The sequence below is a fragment of the Anolis sagrei genome, chromosome 9 (genome assembly GCF_037176765.1).
Source record: "Anolis sagrei isolate rAnoSag1 chromosome 9, rAnoSag1.mat, whole genome shotgun sequence".
Lineage (NCBI taxonomy): Eukaryota > Metazoa > Chordata > Lepidosauria > Squamata > Dactyloidae > Anolis > Anolis sagrei.
Window position 1 is genome coordinate 25,791,574 of NC_090029.1, and position 19,349 is coordinate 25,810,922.

A 19,349-nucleotide genomic window follows, 5' to 3' on the forward strand; every position below is an offset into this window, starting at 1 on the left:
AAGGTCTATTTTCCCCAAACTCCACCAGTGTTCACATTTGGGCATATTAATTATTTGTCCTGAGTGAAGTCCAGATCCATCATTGTTTGAGTCCACGGTGCTCTCTGGATGTAGGTGAACTACAACTCCCAAACTCAAGGTCAATGCCCACCAAACTCTTCCAGTATTTTCTGTTGGCCATGGGAGTTCTGTGTGCCAAGTTTGGTTCAATTCCATCATTGGTGGAGTTCAGAATGCTCCTTGATTGTAGGTGAACTATAAATCCCAACAACTACAACTCCCAAATGACAAAATCCATCTCCTCCCTTTCTCCTCTTAGTTAGGAATTGTGGAAGTTGCAGTCCAAAACACCTGGAGGGCCAGAGTTTGCCCATGCCTGGACTAGATCAAAATGGCCAAGCTCTCCATTGGTATTCGGGGAGGAAATAATGAAAAATTTGTAGAAAATGGAGTCTTGCCTTTGGATATCTAGAAAGGAAGACTTGATAAAGTAGGGAAGATTTCCCACTATGACCCATTGACGTGAGGCAATTTGAGAAATTAATTTGTTTTAAACTTAGAGTGATCAAACTCGAACAATGCCGCTTCCCAAAAGGACTCACTGACAGGAAAATGGCTTCCCTCGGGCGGCCATTTTCTTTCAGGCTTTGGGCCTGTTTTGTTCGCGACCATTTTGGGATGGATTTAAATCTTGGACAATCCTGATAAGTGAAAATGATCGAAATATTTCGAATTTGAGACTGGTTAAAACTGGAAAGGGCTGTTGTCCCTTTAGTTGTGGTGCAGAAGAGGACATTTTAAAAGAAAACCCAAGTTGTAGGAACTCTCTTTTCCACACAGCCACCAAAAGCACAGGAGTCGCGTGTTTGCGTGTGACGGAAAAAGAGGGTCCTAAATGCGAAAACCCCACAATGTGGGGAGATGAGAGGAGACGCACTCCTTCTTCCTCCTTTTCCTGGCCCTGATTTGGTCTCATTCCCTCAACAAGAAAAGGCAGGAAAGGATCGCTTTCCCCCCTCAGAGCAGGATGTTCAATGGCGGCCGGGCCTGGTTCTCTCAAAGCGTCAGCAAAGAACTCTGCAGACTTTGGGGTGAATAAAGGGGGGAAAGAGGCATTGCGAGGAGGAAACTGAGGGAAGTGGGGTCATGTCCATGGCAATGAAGAATGGAGGCAGCTTTCTAAGGCCAGAAGAGACAACACAAGGAACTCATTCTCCTTCCTTCCCCTTCCTCCCTTCTTCCTTCTATCCTTCTTCCCTTCTCTTTCCCCTTCCTTCTTTTTTTCTCCTTCCTTCCTCTTTCTTTCTTGCTTCCTCCTTTTATTCCTTCCTTCCTTCCCTCCTTCCTTCTTTCCTCCCCTTTCCCCTTCCTTCTTTTCTTCTTCCTTCCTCTTTCTTTCTTGCTTCCTCCCTTCTTCGTCCCTCCTTCCCTCCCTCCCTTCCTTCCTCCCTCCCTCCCTCCCTTCCTTCCTTCCTTCCTTCGTCCCTCCCCTTTCCCCTTCCTTCTTTCTTTTCTTCTTCCTTCCTCTTTCTTTCTTGCTTCCTCCCTTCTTTCTCCCTTCTTCCTCCCTCCATCCCTTCCTTCCTTCTTCCCTCCCCTTCCCCCTTCCTTCTTTCCTTCTTTCTTTTCTCCTTCCTTCCTCTTTCTTTCTTGCTTCCTCCCTTCTTCCTTCCTTCCTTCCCTCCTTCCTCCCTTCTTTCCTTCTTTCCTCCCCTTTCCCCTTTCCCCTTTTCTTCTTTCTTTTCTCTTTCCTTCCTCTTTCTTTCTTGCTTCCTCCCTTCTTCCTTCCGTCCTTCCCTCCTTCCTCCCTTCTTTCCTTCTTTCCTCCCCTTTCCCCTTTCCCCTTTTCTTCTTCTTTTCTCTTTCCTTCCTCTTTCTTTCTTGCTTCCTCCCATCTTCCTTCCTTCCTTCCTTCCTTCCTTCCTTCCTTCCTTCCTTCCTTTCCCCTTTCTTCTTTTCTTCTTTCTTTTCTCCTTTCATCCTCTTTCTTTCTTCTTTCCTCCCTCCCTCCCTCCCTCCTTCCTTCCTTCTTTTCCCATTCTTTCCTTTCTTTCTTTCCTTCCTCCCTTCTTCCTCCCTCCCTCCTTCCTTTTCCTTCTTCCTTCCTTTGCTTCCTTCCTCTCTTCCTCCTTCCTACCTTCCTTCCTTCCTTCCTTCCACTTTCTTCCCTCCCTTCTTACATCCCTCTCTCCCTCCCTCCCTCCCTCCCTCCCTCCTGCCTTCCTTCCTTTCCCATTCCTGTTCCTTTCCTCCCTCCCTCCCTCCTCCCTCTTTCTTTCCTCCTTCCTTTCCTTTCCTTCCTCTCTTTCTTTCCTCCTTTCCTCCTCCCTTTCTCTTTTCCTCCTTCCTTTTCCTCTTTCTTCTCGCCCTACTACTTATCCCTCTCTCCCTTCTTCTCTCCCTCCCGCCTTCTTTCCTTCTTTCTTTCTTTCCTTCCTCCCTCCCTCCTTTCCTCCTTCTGCTCTCCCTTCTTCCTCCCTCCCTCCTTCCTCTTTCCTCCCTCCTTCCTAGCTCCCTGCCTTTCTTCCTCCTCCCTCCCTCCAGCCCTCCCTCCCATCTTCCTTCCTTCCTTCCTTCCTTCCTTCCTTCCTTCCTTCCTTCCTTCCTATGCCTGGTCCAGACAATATACTTGCAAATACTGATAATTAATAACTATAAGAATGGAATCACTGTTATGGATAAAAAGCTTTGTAATTCTCAGTCTCTTTTAAAGAAAAGCATAACCCTAAAAGCAAGGGACATGTTTCTGCAAATCCATTATTTCAGAATCAAGGTATTCCAAAGAACCTCCTGATTATATCCCTGTGATGCTTTTCTGCAGTTGCTGAAGGAGGAGTCATTACAAACCAGGATGCGGCTGACTATCTGTTCAGCAGTGATGCCTCCCATCCTGATACAAAAAGGTATCCTTTGTCATTGACCATTTCACATAATCTTTATTAATACCATTCATGATTGCTTCTCTCTTTTTGGCGATCCCTTGTAGTCTGCGGATGATGGTCCTCCTCCTCCTTCTCCTTAATCGATCCCTTGTAGCCCGAGGATGATGGTCCTCCAAGTGTAGTGTCTTGGCAGTGAGTCTGTAGGTGGCTGTGGAGACCTGTTCCTGATCCGTATGTTTTCCCACAGTGAGGACATCGGTTTACAGGTGGAAGGCACCTTTCTCTTGGCACGTTTCTCCCTTTTGCCCTCCATTCATGCCTCTTTGAATTCTGCAGCACTGCTGGTCACAGCTGAATTCGAGTGCTTGAGGGCCAGGGTTTCCAAGTTCTTAAGGTGTAAGCCACAGTTTTTAAGGTTGGTTTTCAATCTCTTTTTCTGTCCACTAACATTACGTTTCCCGATCTTGAGTTCAGAGTATAGTAATTGATTTGAGAGACGGTGATCGGGCATTCAGTCAATGTGGCCAGTCCAGCAGGGTGAGGAGAGGCTGATAATAATAATAATAATAATAATAATAATAATAAATATTATTGTTACTACATAGTTGCTTCCTAATACATTTGTTCAACCAAACATAGCTTAGAAATAATTTGGAGGAAGAATCCAAAAAAGCCAACTTTGATGTCGCCATGCAACAAGCACTACCCTAATTGTAGACACATCCTGATGTAATTCTTCCACAGTTTCATATATCCTCTTTCTCTGGCATATGTTTCTTTGCCATTTTATATATGGGCCACCATTTTATTACATCACTAGCCGTCCCCTGCCATGCGTTGCTGTGGCCCAGTCTGGTGATCTGGAAAATAAAGTAATGACAAAGTGTTGGTTTCTAATATATGCAATTTCTTTATGCTTCTGGGTAAAAACAGCACTTATTGCTGTTTCTTTGTCATTATTGATGTGGAGATTGTCTGGTTTGCCCTCTCTGGAACATGCAACGTATAATTTTCCTTCTTTAGGGTCCCTTTCAAATCTTTGATACTGCATCTGTCATATACATATGTGCGTTTGTGTGTGAATGGCTGGATGGCCCTTTGTCAGGAAGGCTTTGATTATGTTTTTTTGCCCTGGTGAAGGGAGTTGGACTGGATGACCTTAAGGCAGCATTTCTGAACCTGGAAAGTCAAGACCCCGGGGGGGGGGGATCACCAGGGGGGTGTCAGAAGACCACCAGAAAACACAGTATTTTCCGCTGGTCATGGGGGTTCTGTGTGGGATGCTTGGCCCAATTCCATCATTGGTGGAATGCTCTTTTATTGTAGGTGAACTATACATCCTAGTAACTACAACTCCTAAATGTCAAGATCTAGTAAAAAAGGTAAAGGTAGTCCCCTGACATTAAGTCCAGTCATGTCTGACTCTGGGGTGTGGTGCTCATCTCCATTTCTAAGCCGAAGAGCCAGCGTTGTCCGTAGACACCTCCAAGGTCATGTGGCCGGCATGACTCCATGGAGCGCCGTTACCTTCCCGCTGGAGCGGTACCTATTGATCTACTCACATTTGCATGTTTTCGAACTGCTAGGTTGGCAGAAGCTAGGGCTGACAGCGGAAGCTCACGCCGCTCCCCGGAATCGAACCTGCGACCTTTCGATCAACAAGCTCAGCAGCTCACTTCCCCCAAATTCCATCTGTGTTCACATTTGGGCATATTGAGTATTCCTGCCAAGTTTGGTCCAGATCCATCATTGTTTGAGTCCACAGTGTTCTCTGGATGGAGGTGAACTACAATTCCAAAACTCAAGGTCAATGCCCACCAAACCCTTTCAGTATTTTCTGTTGGTCATGGGAGTTCTGTGTACCAAGTTTGGTTCAATTCCATTGTTGGTGGAGTTCAGAATGCTCTTTGGTTATAGGTGAACTATAAATCCTAGCAACTACAACTCCCAAATGACATAATAATAATAATAATAATAATAATCCTTTATTTATACCCCGCTAACATCTCCCGAAGGACTTGGTGCAGCTTACAAGAGGCTGAGGCACAACACATCAATAAAATAACAGCATAACAAATACAACAATAAATAAACTCATAAACTCATAAAAACAAAACAATAAACATTAAAAGACTAGCAGTAAACATTAGACAATAACACCATGACGCATTTAAAACTAAGGCTGGGCCAAATGTAATGATTAATTTTTTTAAAAAATGCTGGACATGACAGGTGAAATTGATAGGTTTTTGGAGGTAGGTGCGGTGTGCAGACAATCTTAAATCTCTAGTAAAGTGCATTTGGGACATGATGCTTGGAGTTTCCTATTCTGGGAAGGCACACTGGGAAGGCACACTGGAACAACCATGTCTTCAAGCTCTTCCTAAAGACTGCCAACGTTGGGGCTTGACTGATGTCCTTGGGGAGAGTGTTCCAGAGTCAGGGGGGCCACCATGGAGAAGGCCCTGTCCCTCGTCCCCACCAATCGCGCTTGCGATGCAAGTGGGATCATGAGCAGGGCCTCTCCAGATGATCAGAGAGATCATGTGGGTTCGTATACGGAGATGCAGTCACGCATCTCCGTATACTCATAATTTTTTAGTGATGGTCACTCCTTGTGTTGTGAGATGTTTTGTTGTCAAATTTGGTGTGATTTCGTTCATTGGTTCTTTTGTTTTTAAGGTACTCATTATGCACAGAGCATTTATATATATATAGATTGCATATAATAAGACTTGCGCATCCACAGATTTTTGTATCTATAGAGGATCCTAGTAGAGATATTGAGGGCCCACTATGCTAGGATGGGAAGCGACTAAGAAATGCAAAGGTACTGTAGACTATATTTCAAAGGAAGACAATGGGAAACCAGTGATGGACATTCCTTGTCTAAAAAGACACTATGAAGTTAATGAGTGACTCCAAGGCCCATATATTGCCACACAGTTGTTCTTTTTCTCCATACAGAGCTGCCCGTCCGCTGGATTGACCTAGTTCACCCTTTCAAATGAGAGTGCCAATAATGAAAACATTTGTGCTTAGCTGTTTAGTATTTACTTTGATAAATCCCCATCTTTCTCTAGGATACACCAGTGCTTAGATTATCTCGAAGACAGAATTACGGTTTTTCATTCTGGTTATCTTACCGCTTGTGCCAACTCTGATATGTGGAACACGGTGCCATTGGGACATTTCCTTCTCCCACCAGCCTGCTTGCACCAAGGTATGTGTGTATGTCTATGGAGTTTCAGTGTTCCATAGTACCCCTCCCTTGTCATTTTAATGCTAAGTTGTCAAAAATGTGCAAGTTTAATGTGTTTGCAAATACTTTTCAAGACTCATGCCATTCAGTGTAATAAATTGGAAGCTCATTTAGAAATACTGTGAGGGATAATCATTTCACATTTTAGGATAAAAATACTGCATCACCCCCATCTTGCACACACGCACTTGTTTTGCATTCACTGCAGAAATAAGAGAGAAAATTGGAAGCTTTATATGGGAACAAATACCCAATTCGCAGAAGCCGCAGGTAAGAAATGAATCTTGTTTGTACTTTAACTTTTGTTATTTTCCATATTAATTTCGATTCCCCCCCCCTCCATTCTATTACTTTTAATATTTAGAGGTTTCTGTACATTTTAGCAACGAGTTAAAGGGTCTTGACAAAGTTAATTTTGAATAATTTGTTCCATAGGTCCTTTAATGACATCTTAAATCAGCATCTCTCAACCTGGGGGTCAGGACCCCAGGGGAGGGGAGGTTGCGAGGGGGTGTCAGTGGGGTCGTCAAAGAACTCAAGAATGGAAAACAGAATGTTGGTGGACAGGAAAAGAGATTTAAAGATGGGCTCAAAGCTAACCTTAAAAACTCTGGCATAGACACTGAGAACTGGGAAGCCCTGGCCCTTGAGCACTCCAGCTGGAGGTCAGCTGTGACCAGCAGTGCTGCAAAATTTGAAGAGGCATGAAGGGATGGCAAAAAAGAGAAACGAGCCAAGAGGAAGGCGCGTCAAGCCAACCCCGACCAAGACCGCCTTCCGCCTGGAAACCAATGCCCTCACTGTGGGATAACATGCAGGTCAAGAATAGGGCTCCACAGTCACCTACGGACCCACCAGAACACTGATCCTGGAAGACTATCCTACTCGGCCAACGAGGGATCGCCTAAGAAGAGAGCAAAGACCATCAGAAAACACAGTATTTTCTGTTGGTTGTGGGGGTTCTATGGAGGAAGTTTGGCCCAATTCTATGGTTTGTGGAGTTCAGGATGTTCTCCGATTGTAGGTGAACTATAAATCCCAGCAACTACAACTGTCAAGGTCTATTTTCCTGAAACTCCGCCAGTGTTCACATTTGGTCATATTGAGGATTCATGTCAAGTTTGGTCCTGATCCATCATTGTTTGAGTCCACAGTGTTCTCTGGATGTAGATGAACTACAACTCTAAAACTCAAGATCAATGCCCACCAAATCCTTCCAGTATTTTCTGTTGGGAGTTCTGTATGCCAAATTTGGTTTGATTCCATAGTTGGTGGAATTCAGAATGCTCTTTGATTGTAGGTGAACTATCACCTACAACTCCCATATGACAAAATCAACCCCCCAACCCTACCAGTATTCAAATGTGGGCATATTGGGTATTTGTGCCAAATTTGGTCCAATGAATGAAAATACATCCTGCGTATCAGATATTTACATTACAATTTATAACAGTAGCAAAATTATAGATATGAAATAGCAACAAAAATATTTTTATGGTTGTGGGTCACCACAACATGAGGAACTATATTAAGGGGTCATGGCATTAGGAAAGTTGAGAGCCACTGTTTTAAATGTAGTACTTTAAAGAGGAAATATTTTGCATAAGTAGTATGAAACATGAACCACTAAAACTATATAGCAGAAATCATTAGCTTGATATGTTCTTCCTTTTTCTTTTCTTCCTGCATTTCTGGTTTGTTTTGCTTCTTTGTGTCCCTCCTTCTCTTCCTCTCCTTCACTGAATCCTACATAAAGCAACATCTTTATTCTGTTTTAGATTAACTGCTCCTTGCTACTTAATAAAACTTTTGGCGGTTCATTTATTTATTCATTGTGTCAGAAGCGAATTGAGTATACAGTTATAATGTATTTAAAAACACAAAGTTAAAATACTTGGCATTATACTAAATTATACTAAATGTCCTTCGACCAGAAGCTGACCACTTGGAGTGCCTCTGGCATTGCTGTAAGAAGGTCCCTCATTGTGCATGTGGCATGTCGTGGACTCCACTTTGTGGCACCATTTCTGAAGATTGGCTCTGCATCTCGTGGTCCCAGAGTGCAGTCTGTTCAGCAGCTTCCAAATAGCCCAGTCTTCTGTGTGTCCAGGGGGGAATCTCTCATCCGGTATCTGCCATGGATTGAACTTCCAGGTTTTAGGCTGCCACTTTTGGACTTTCACTTGCTGATGTGTTCCTGCGAGTACCTCTGTAGATCTTAGGAGGCTATTTCTTGATTTAAGGCATTGGCATGCTGGCTGATATCAAAACAGAGGGTGGGCTGGAGATGTTACTGCCTTGAACCTTTCATTATTGGCTGCTACTTTTTGATGGATGTCAGGTGGTGCAATAACTGGCTAAACCAGGGGCCAGGGGTCCTCAAACTAAGGCCCGGGGGCCAAATGCGGCCCTCCACGTCATTTACCTGGCCCTCACTTAGGGTCAGCCTAAGTCTGTAACGACTTGAAAGCACACAACAACAACAACAACAACAACAATCCTATCCCATCAGCCAAAAGCAGGTCCACACTTCCCACTGAAATACTAATAAATTTATATTTTTAAAATTTTCTTCATTTTAATTATTGTAGTGTTTTTAAGTGTTTTGCACTACAAATAAGATATGTGCAGTGTGCATAGGAATTCATTCATTTTTTTTCCAAATTATAATCCGGCCCTCCAACACTTTGAGGGACTGTGACCTGGCCCTCTGTTTAAAAAGTTAGAGGACCCCTGGGCTAAATAGTATAATTTCTCCAGTGGTGTAGGGCGTAGACATCCTGTGATAATGCAGCATGTCAGAGAGCCACATCTATTGTTTTAACATGGTGAAATGTATTCCATACTGGGCGTGCGTACTCATTAGCAAAGCACAATGGCAGATGTCTTCACTGTGTCTGGTTGTGATCCCCAGGTTGTGCCGGTCAGCTTTCATACAATGTTATTTCTAGCACCCACTTCTTGCTGGTCCATGACAGCTGAAGACTGAGTATTTTTGGCACTAGGTAAAAATATGGTCACTATCTTCTAGTTACTTAGCTCACTGAGCTAAAATCCGATGTTATTGACACATATCTTAATCGTTCATTTGTTGCCTATGAAATATTTTTTAAAGTGACTTCATCACTTTTGTAAAAATACAGTGAAATTTAAACTTATGCACAGATTCCACAGGGCAGTCAACCCGTTGAAGTCACAGAAATCAGGGAGGAAGCGACCCCAAAGAGCAAGACACCACTGGAAAAAAGGTTCATTTTTTTAAAAAATCTATTATGATTGTATAATTCAGCAATGCCCTGCTTACAGTGATCATACAGACTGGCCAAAGTCAGTCACACCAGCACATTCTCAACTAACCATTTACATTTATTTATTTTATTATCAGTTATTTAATTTGTATGATGCTTTTCTACTGGCATGGGACTAAAAGCATCTTACAACAATTTAAAACAATGCTCATCTAAAAATCTTACTGTATAATGGTTAAAAGACCAAAACAAAGCAAAACAAAAAAATTCTATTGAAAATGTGTTGTCGAAGGTTTTCATGGCTGGAATCACTGGGTTGCTGTGAGCGTTCCAGGCTGTATGGCCATGTTACAGAAGCATTTTCTGACATTTCACCCACATCTATGGCAGGCATCCTCAGAAGTTGGGAGATCTGTTGGAAACTAGGCAAGTGAAGTTTATATATCTGTGGAATGTCCAGGGTGGGAGAAAGAACTCTTGCCTGTTTGACCAGCTTGATTAGCATTTAATAGCTCTGCAGCTTCAAAGCCTGGCTGCTTCCTGCCTGGGGAATCCTTTGTTGGGAGGTGTTAGCTGGCCCTGATTGTTTCTTGTTTGGAATTCCCCAGTTTTCTGACAGTTATTCTTTATTTTCTGTCCTAATATTGGAGTTTTTTAAATTCTGGTAACAAGATTTTGTTCATTTGCGTTGTTCCCTCCTTTCTGCTTCTCTGTGTAGTCTGACATGGTGGTTGTTGGAGTGGTCCAGCATTTCTGTATTCTCAAATAATATGCTGTGTCCAGGTTGGTTCATCAGGTGCTCTGCTATGGCTGACTTCTCTGGTTGAAGTAGTCTGCAGTGCTGTTTATGTTCCTTGATTCGTGTTTGGGCATTGCTGCGTTTGGTGGTTCTTATATAGACTTGTCCACAGCTGCATAGCATACGGTAGACTCCTGCAGAATTGAGAGGATCCTACACATAGAATCCATTGAAATCCAAAAGCATGTGGACAATTTCAACAGAAAGGAGTGAGAGCAGGGGAGGCCCTGCTCTCATTCCCGTCAACAGCACAGATGTGCCTAGCGGGGACAAGAGACGGGGCCTTCTCGGATGTGGCCCTCTGCCTATGGAACACACTCCCAAATGAGATAAGATCTGCTCCCTCCCTCCTGGCTTTTAGAAAAATAAAAATAAAAGCATGGTTTTGGGACCTGGCCTTCGGGCAGTAGAAGAAAATGTATGCAACATTTCAGAAAGACAATGACTGGAACAGTGATTTGATGGATGATACTGTTTTATTGTTTTAATGATTGTTTTATTGCTCATGGATGTATTTTTTTAATTTGATTTATGTCTAATTGTAATGTATAATTGTAATTGTACTGGCATTGGATTTTTGCCATTACTTATGTGTAAACCACTTTGAGTCCCCCTCGGGGTGAGAAAAGCGGTATACAAATACTGTAAATAAATAAACAATAAATAATAAATAACCATGAAAATGAACAAAATCTGGCTACTAGTTTTTTTTAAAAAAAACCTATAAAATCGGGACAGTAAATAAAAAGCAACACCTAGAAAACAAGAGAATTCCAGACAGGAAACATTCAGGGCCAGCTAACACCTCCCAACAAAGGATCCCCCACCAGCCAGACTTTGAAGATGCAAGGTCATTAAATGCTAATCAAGGTGGCCAATTGCAACATTCACACCTGCTTCAAGCAGACACGAGTTCTTTCTCCCAAACTGGACATTATTCCACAGATATATAAACCCCACTTGCCTAGTTTCCAAGAGACCTCACAACCTCTGAGGATGCTTGCCATAGATGCAGGTGAAACGTCAGGAGAGAATGCTTCTGGAACATGGCCATACAACTTAGAAAACTCATAGCAACCCATCAATTGAAAATAGTAAAAACAATCTGAAAGCATTTTTAAAACATTTCCTTTTTACAGTTACACGAGAAACATCCATGCTCCTGAGACGCTAGAAACAGGCAAACGGAGTTACATTCCACTTGGAGATTATCCAGCAAGTAATATGGTGACAGGTAAGAAGAGGATGTCTTTGGAGGAATTATTTCTTCAGGTGGAAATAATATGCCTCTAGAGGTCTGTGACTGGATATATGTCAGAGCCAACATCCTTTAAGTTTATTTAGATTGCCCGAACTAATTTATTTATCATGTCAGGGGCAACCAGACAATTGTATTACATTTCTAACATAACAAAACAAAATTTGCAAGCTTGGTAGTTGATTAAATGTTCTTTGACCAGTATCTGCCCCCTTGGAGTGCCTCTGGTGTTGCCGCAAGGAGGTTCTCCATGGTGCATGTGGCAGGGCTCAGGTTGCATTGCAGCAGGTGGTCAGTGGTTTGCTCTTCTCCACACGCGCATGTCGTGGATTCCACTTTGTGGCCCCATTTCTGAAGGTTGGCTCTACATCTCATGGTGCCAGAGCGCAGTCTGTTCAGCGCCTTCCAAGTCGCCAGTCTTCTATGTGCCCAAGGGGGCATCTCTCATTTGGTATCAGCCATTGATTGAGGTTCTGGGTTTGAGCTTGCCACTTTTGGACTCTCACTTGCTGAGGTGTTCCAGCGAGTGTCTCTGTAGATCTTAGAAAACTATTTTTTGATTTAAGTCGTTGACATGCTGGCTGATACCCAAACAAGGGATGAGCTGGAGATGTCTCTGCCTTGGTCCTTTCACTATTGGTTGCTACTTCCTGGCAGATGTCAGGTGGTGCAATACCGGCTAAAGAGTGTAATTTCTCCAGTGGTGCAGGGCGCAGACACCCCGTGATAATGCGGCATGTCTCATTAAGAGCCACATCCACTGTTTTAGTGTGGTGAAATGTGTTCCACACTGGGCATGCATACTCAGCAGCAGTAGCATTGCACAAGGGCAGATGTCTTCACTGTGTCTGGTTGTGATCCCCAGGTTGTGCCAATCAGCTTTCGTATGATATTGTTTCTAGCGCCCACTTTTTGCTTGATATTCAGGCAGTGCTTCTTGTAGGTCAGAGTACGGTCCAGGGTGACTCCCAGGTATTTGGGTGTGCTGCAATGCTGGGATTCCTTCCCAGGTATTCCTCAGAGCTCGGGATGCTTGTCTGTTCTTAAGGTGAAAGGTACATGTCTGTGTTTTGGATGGGTTGGGGATCAGCTGGTTTTCCCTGTAATAGGTGGTAAGGGCACCTAGAGCGTCAGAGAGCTTCTGTTCAACCATCTCAAAGCTCCCTGCTTGAGCAGTAATGGCATGATCATCAGCATAGATGAAACTTTCTGTCGTCCCCCCCCCCCCCCCCGAACTAATGAAGATACTGGTTATTTCCCCCTTTTAGCTTACCCTTCTTTTTTCATAGGAGTTTCTACCTATGATTTTAACATGTGATATTTATACAATTTACATACAATTTCACAGGTTATCCTTCTGCTAAAGACATGAAGAAATATCTTGGAGAAATACGTGATTTCACTCCCGGATCTTCGGGTTATTTGGCATACTGGATTCCAAATGATACAAATGATCTATCTGTTGCAAAAACAAAAGTTAAAAGACAATAAACTTCGTAAACGACATCTAGATTTTTATGTTCAGCTGGTTTCTTGTTGTATGTTGTGTCTCCATTGTCTGTTTTTGATAAGGCCAACTGGCTAATCAATAAAAATTATTGTTGTTGTATGTTCAGCTGGTTTCAGTGGACTCATAAAGTGTGACTGTGGCCCCTAGATGGAGCTAGAGCTAAACTAAACTAAACTAAAACCATTTAAAAGTATGATGCGCACAAGCAGAGTGGCAACTATGGTAGGTGTAACCTCAGGAACGAAAAATATTTACTAATCTTCATGGCGTCACACGCTTGTGTAATGTTGTCTGTCAGTGTGATGAAGTACTCAGAAGAGTCCCATTCCAAAACCGAATCTCAGTTCAAAACAATGTGGAATTTTTATCGAATTTAGTGATGCAGTAAATACAAATAATTGGACAACAAATTCTAAAAGGCTTTTTGCATTTTTATTTATTTGGCACATTTCTATACCGCCCCTCTCTGCCTTCCGGCAACTGGAAGCGGTTTACAAGGCAAGAATTCAATGCCACCAAGGACACAATTACAATATACAATATAAATACATATGGATCTATTCATCCACAGATGTATATATTATTTAAATAAAGGCAATGAAAAACCACAAGTCTGTCACATGCTACTTTATTGTGTTTTGCGGCCTCTGATTGCACACTTTTAAGATTTTTTTTTATCTATGTAAGTGTGCCTATGTGGTTTTATAAAATAGAGTTACAAGCTGGGTAGATGCAGGGAACACCGTGGATGTAGCATATCTGGATTTCACCGAGGCATTCAGCAAGGTCCCCCTCGGCCTTCTGGCAAGGAAACTAATCCAATGTGGGCAAGGCAAAATTACGGTTAGGTGGCTCTGTAATTGGCTAAGAGAATTAACTCAGAGGGTGATTCTCCCCAATGCTTCCTCCTCTTCATCCTGGAAAGAAGTGATGAGTGGAGTGCCACCAGAAGGGTTCCCTCCTGGGCCTGGTCCTGCTCAGGATCTTCATTCATGACTGAGATGAAGGGTTAGAAGGCAGGATCACCAAGTTTGCAGACGGGACAAAATTGGGAGGGAGAGTCTACACTCCAGAAGACAGGAGCGGAATTCAAAATTATATTCACAGATTAGAGAGATGATGGGCCAAAACTAACAAAATGAAGTTCAACAGAGACAAATGCAAGAGGTTTTTAAAGAGAGGATGGATGGCCATCTGTCGGGGGTGCTTTGAAGGTGATTTTCCTGCTTCCTGGCAGGGGGTTGGACTGGATGGCCCATGAGGTCTCTTCCAACTCTATGATTCTATGATTCTGTGTGTCTTTGTGCACAATTCTGAGTAAATGCAAACATGAAGACTCTACTTGATTAATAGATTGAAATGGGTGGTTAGAAAAGCTTGCCCCCTAGTGACTGAAAATGGTGCTGCATGCTTTAAACATGGATTTTTTTTCATACCAGGAGCAATTTGAGAAACTGCGAGTCGCTTCTGGTATGCGAGAATTGGCTGTCTGCAAGGATGTTGGCCAGGGGACGCCCAGATGTTTTGATGCTTTACCATCCTTGTGGGAGGCTTCTCTCATGTCCCCACATGGGGAGCTGGAGCTGACAGAGGGAGCTCATCTGCACTCTCCCTGGATTCAAACCTCTGACCTGTCGGTCTTCAGTCCTGCCGGCACAGGAGTTTAACGCATTGTGCCACTGGGGGATGCTTGTCTGTGAATTTAAATTAGCTAAAGAACTTTGCAAACCAATTCACTTTCCCCAGCACACTCTCACAGACTGTCTTGTTATTATTCGTGCCAAATTTCAGGTTTTTCTGTTTCAAGGTCTTGAATCCAGCAGCTTGAATGACAGAGAGGCAAACACCCCATTTTATTATTAATCATTTACCTTCACTCTGCCCGGCCACAGAAGAGGTGTTGAGCAACCTCAGAACTGTGTCCAATAATAGAAGGAAACGGACAACCGCAAAAAGGTGGGAATTTTTCAACAAACACAAATGGTGACATGAAGAGGGAAGTGAACAAGATAGAAATCTTTATGACACAAGAATTGGTTGACTTAGCAATTCTGCCCCACATTACAAAATCATACTTTTAAAAAAAATATGAATACAATATGCAAATAATAATAATAGACAAAGACAATGTTCATTACTAAAATTAAATGTTATGCCAAGTACAGATGGTTAGAGTAATCCTTTCCTGGAGAGGTTGACATTAATGAGGGGGACAGAATATTTGATCCAGTGCAAATCATGTCAGTCTAAAAGACTGGGGGGAGTTCTGAGCCAATGTTATGGTTCCAGATCCTTCAGGATCCATTCCTGTCCCAATACCTTATTTTACCTGTTTTGTGTGTTTCTCCCATGCCAGACATAAAGCCCTCGTTCCCATAAATAGTATTGAGAAAAAGGAAACAGAGACTAGCAGTTATCACATATAGTACATTGTTACCAGATCTTATAAATACTTTTGGTAGAGGAAGTACATGGACACCAACCATGTTAAGTAATTTTATTAATCATTCTAAAAAAAATATTAAATTCCATAGTCTATTTTTGAATTTTTGGTTACCAAAAATTCATCCAAAATTTTGAAAGGCACAGTACTCAAAGTTATCTCTGGTAATTCTTTCTAATTTCCCCCAAAATATATGTATGGAAGTGGGATGATAACAATACTCATATTGCTGGAAAATATATATATATAGCTTAAATCAAAAAAATATTACTGAAATATTTCTGAATAATAATGAATATATAGATTGCTGTGAGTTTTTCCAGACTGTATAGCCATGCTCCAGAAGCATTCTCTCCTAATGTTTCACCCACATCTATGGCAGGCATCCTCAGAGATTGTGAGGTCTGTTGGAAACTAGGCAAGTGAAGTTTATACATCTGTGGAATGTCCAGGGTGGGAGAAAGAACTCTTGTCTGCTTGAGGCAAGTGTGAATATTGCAATTGGCCATCTTGATTAGCACTGAATAGGCTTGTCACTTCAAGGCCTGGCTGTTTCCTGCCTGGGGGAATCCTTTGCTGGGAGGTATTAGCTGGCCCTGATTGTTTCCTGTCTGGAATTCCCTTTTTTTAGTGTTGCTCTTTATTTACTATTCTGATTTTAGAATTTATTAATACTGATAGCCAGATTTTGTTAATTTTCATGGTTTCCTCCTTTCTGTTGAGATTGTCCACAAGTTTGTGGATTTCCATAGCTTCTCTATGTAGTCTAACATGATGGTTGTCAGAGTGGTTTAGCATTTCTGTGGTCTCAAATAATATGCTGTGTTCAGGTTGGACAGAGTTCTTTCTCCCACCCTAGACATTCTACAGATATATAAATCCCACTTGCCTAATTTCCAAGAGACCTCACAACCTCTGAGGGCATAGATGTGGCAGTTGCCATAGATGTGGGCAAAACTTCAGAAGAGAATACTTCTGGAACATGGCCATACAGCCCAGAAAACTCCCAGCAACCCAGTGATTCTGACCATGAAAGCTTTCAACAACACATAAATATATAGATTTAAAAAGAAATATGAATCACTAGCCGTCCTGTGCCACACGCTGCTATGGCCCAGTCTGTGTATATGTGTTTTGTGTGTGTATATATATTTGTGTATATGTATATATTTGTGTGTTTGTTTGTATATGTGGTTTTGCACATGTGTTGTAATGTATTTTTTGTTTTTTTGGCTTTTTAAGTCTCGTCTGCTGTGTTTTTCAGTGTTTTTATGAGTGATGGTCACTTGTTGGCCTGAGAGGTGTCTTCTGTCCAAATTTGGTGTCAGTTTGTCCAGTGGTTTTTGAGTTATGTTAATCCCACAAACAAATATTACATTTTTATTTATATAGACTAGCTGTACCCATCAGGTTTTGCTGTGACCAACCTTCCCTCCCTCTTTCTCTCCTCCTTTCTTTCTCTCCTTCCTTCCTACCCTCCTTCCTTTCCCTCTCTCCTTCTTTCCTTCTTTTTCTTCCCTTCCTTCCCTTTTCTTTTCCTTCCTCTTTCTCCCCTTTCTTCCTTCTCAGCCTATTCTTGGACTGCAACTCCCAGCAGTCCTCCTGATCAGTCTACCTACTTATCTATCTCTATCGAATCTATATGGAGGATAGCTGGGAGTTGCAGTCCAGGAATGGGAAATTGGAAATATGCAGGGATTGGGATGCAGCGTGCAGCTTGGAAGCAGTGCATTTGTATAATCCTCCTCTCCTAAAGGGCCTGGTCTAGGGGATGCTGGGAGCAGTAGTCAGGAAGAAAGTGTGGATATGCTATTGTGTGTGTTGTTTGCCAGGGGGAGTCATTTTTACGCTTGCTCTGTAGCATCTTTTTTTCTTTTTTGCCTTTTTAAATCCCTTCTGTTGTGTTTTTCAGTATTTTTATGAGTGACGGTCACTCATTGGCCTGAGAGGTGTATTGCATCCAAATTTGGTGTCAATTTGCCCAGTGGTTTTTGAGTTATGTTAATCCCACAAACTAACATTACATTTTTATCTATATAGAAGATTTGTTTACTTTATTTATACCCTGTCTTTCTCAACCCCAAAGGAGACCTAAAGCGGCCCACTAACGAACATTACATTTTTATTTATATAGATGGCTAGTGGGAAAAGATACAGAGAAGTCAATGATATGCAGTTTATTTAAAGAATGTGGATAGGAGTAGAACCTGAACTACCTTACTCTCAATCTAAAAATGTCTCTTACGGTACTTTGAATACTCACACGGAAAAGCTCCCAAGTTTGCGTTATTTTATGCATATTACACAAGAAGCAGGAAGAATTTTTTTTATGAAGGCTTTGGTTACCATCCATTCCTTGATGCAATATCTTGCAAGCAGTTGGGTTTTTACTTTAGGCCAGGAAATAGGGAAACCCTGCAATCCATCAGAAATTCTATTTTCTTGCATGGGAGAACCTCAAGGGAAGCTAATAGCTATCTTATGAGCACACCATATCTTTGACAATCTTTCATCTTTCATTTTTCGCTGAGGAGGAGTTCCCCGAAGAGGGCAAGAATGCCTGCTTATTGTTGAAGTGCATGGCCCGTTAACTTTAAGTTTTGCAATATCGGATTCTATTGTATTTATGTGTTCATCCATTCCCATGTCCGTCACACTTCGCTTCCTGGAGGTCATTATCTTGGTTAACTGTGCTTTCCCATTTCAGCAAGCAGTTTCGTCATATTTCTCTCTCCAAGGTCACACATGAAAAATACTGCATGGAGCCTGGACTTCCAGCTACTTCACTGACTGATGCAATTGATAGAGGGGTGTCAAAGTGGTGGGAATGGGAGAATCCACACTGGAGGAAACAAAACTTGTGATGACATGCTAAGACTATGACTCTCAGAATTCCTAAGCAATGATCATTGGGATTCTGGGAGATGTAGTCTGGCAAAAGTAAGGTTGTGCCATGCACAAGTTATGCCTAGGACATGCCTTATTGATACTTTCCATTCATTGGAGCTGATGGAAATTGCACAGTTGTTCCTCCATATTTGTAGTTTGTGGATTGGATTTTTAGGGGCTTGTTCTCTCTAGTAATCTCTAGTTCAGAGTTTCTCAACCTGGGGGTCGGGACCCCATGGCAGGGGGGGGGGCATTGCAAAGGAGGTTGCCATAGATAATCAGAAAACACAGTATTTTCTGTTGGTCATGGGGGTTCTATGTGGGAAGTTTGACCGAATTCTATCGTTAATGGGGTTCAGAATGCTCTTCGAGTGCAGGTGAACTATAAATCCCAGCAACTACATTCCCCAAATGTCAAGGTCAATGCCCATCAAACCCTTCCAGTATTTTCTGTTGGCCATGGGAATTAGTAGTAGCAGCAATAATAATAATAATAATAATAATAATAATAATAATAATAATATTTACAGTTATAATTGTAATTTAATAAAAATTCAGAATATATATCTCGTTTGCTGTGTCATACTGTGTTTTTGTGTCAGTAAAATAATAATAATTATAATTATAATTTAATAAAAATTCAGAATATATATCTCGTTTGCTGTGTCATACTGTGTTTTTGTGTCAGTAAAATAATAATAATAATAATAATAATAATAATAATAATAATAATAATCTGACAGAGTTTTGGAGCACAATACTCCTGACGTCACATTCATGGGGAAAAACAAAGTATGGATAGTCGATGTTGCAATCCTAGGCATTAGCAGAATTGACGAAAAGCAACTAGAAAAGCTGACACGATACGAGGATTTAAAGATCGAACTGCAAAGACTCTGGCACAAGCCAGTCAAAGGGGTCCCAGTGGTGATTGGCACATTGGTTGCAGTGCCTCAAGACCTTGGCCTGCACTTAAAAACAATCGACACTGACAAAATTACCATTTGTCAGGTGCAAAAGGCCACCCTACTTGGATCTGCATTCATTATTCGCTGATA

At 42.0% G+C, this 19,349-nt stretch overlaps 1 protein-coding gene across 1 annotated transcript; it reads left to right on the forward strand.

The window, feature by feature from the left end:
- The first annotated feature begins 1,027 nt into the window (after positions 1–1,027).
- Positions 1,028–12,968, forward strand: TERB2 (telomere repeat binding bouquet formation protein 2). Its single transcript, XM_060755913.2, has 7 exons — positions 1,028–1,091; positions 2,822–2,903; positions 5,966–6,105; positions 6,353–6,414; positions 9,310–9,392; positions 11,331–11,425; positions 12,798–12,968. Exons 1-7 carry the CDS (start codon positions 1,028–1,030, stop codon positions 12,938–12,940), a joined length of 669 nt encoding a protein of 222 aa, XP_060611896.2. The 3' UTR covers positions 12,941–12,968.
- The last annotated feature ends 6,381 nt before the right edge of the window (positions 12,969–19,349 follow it).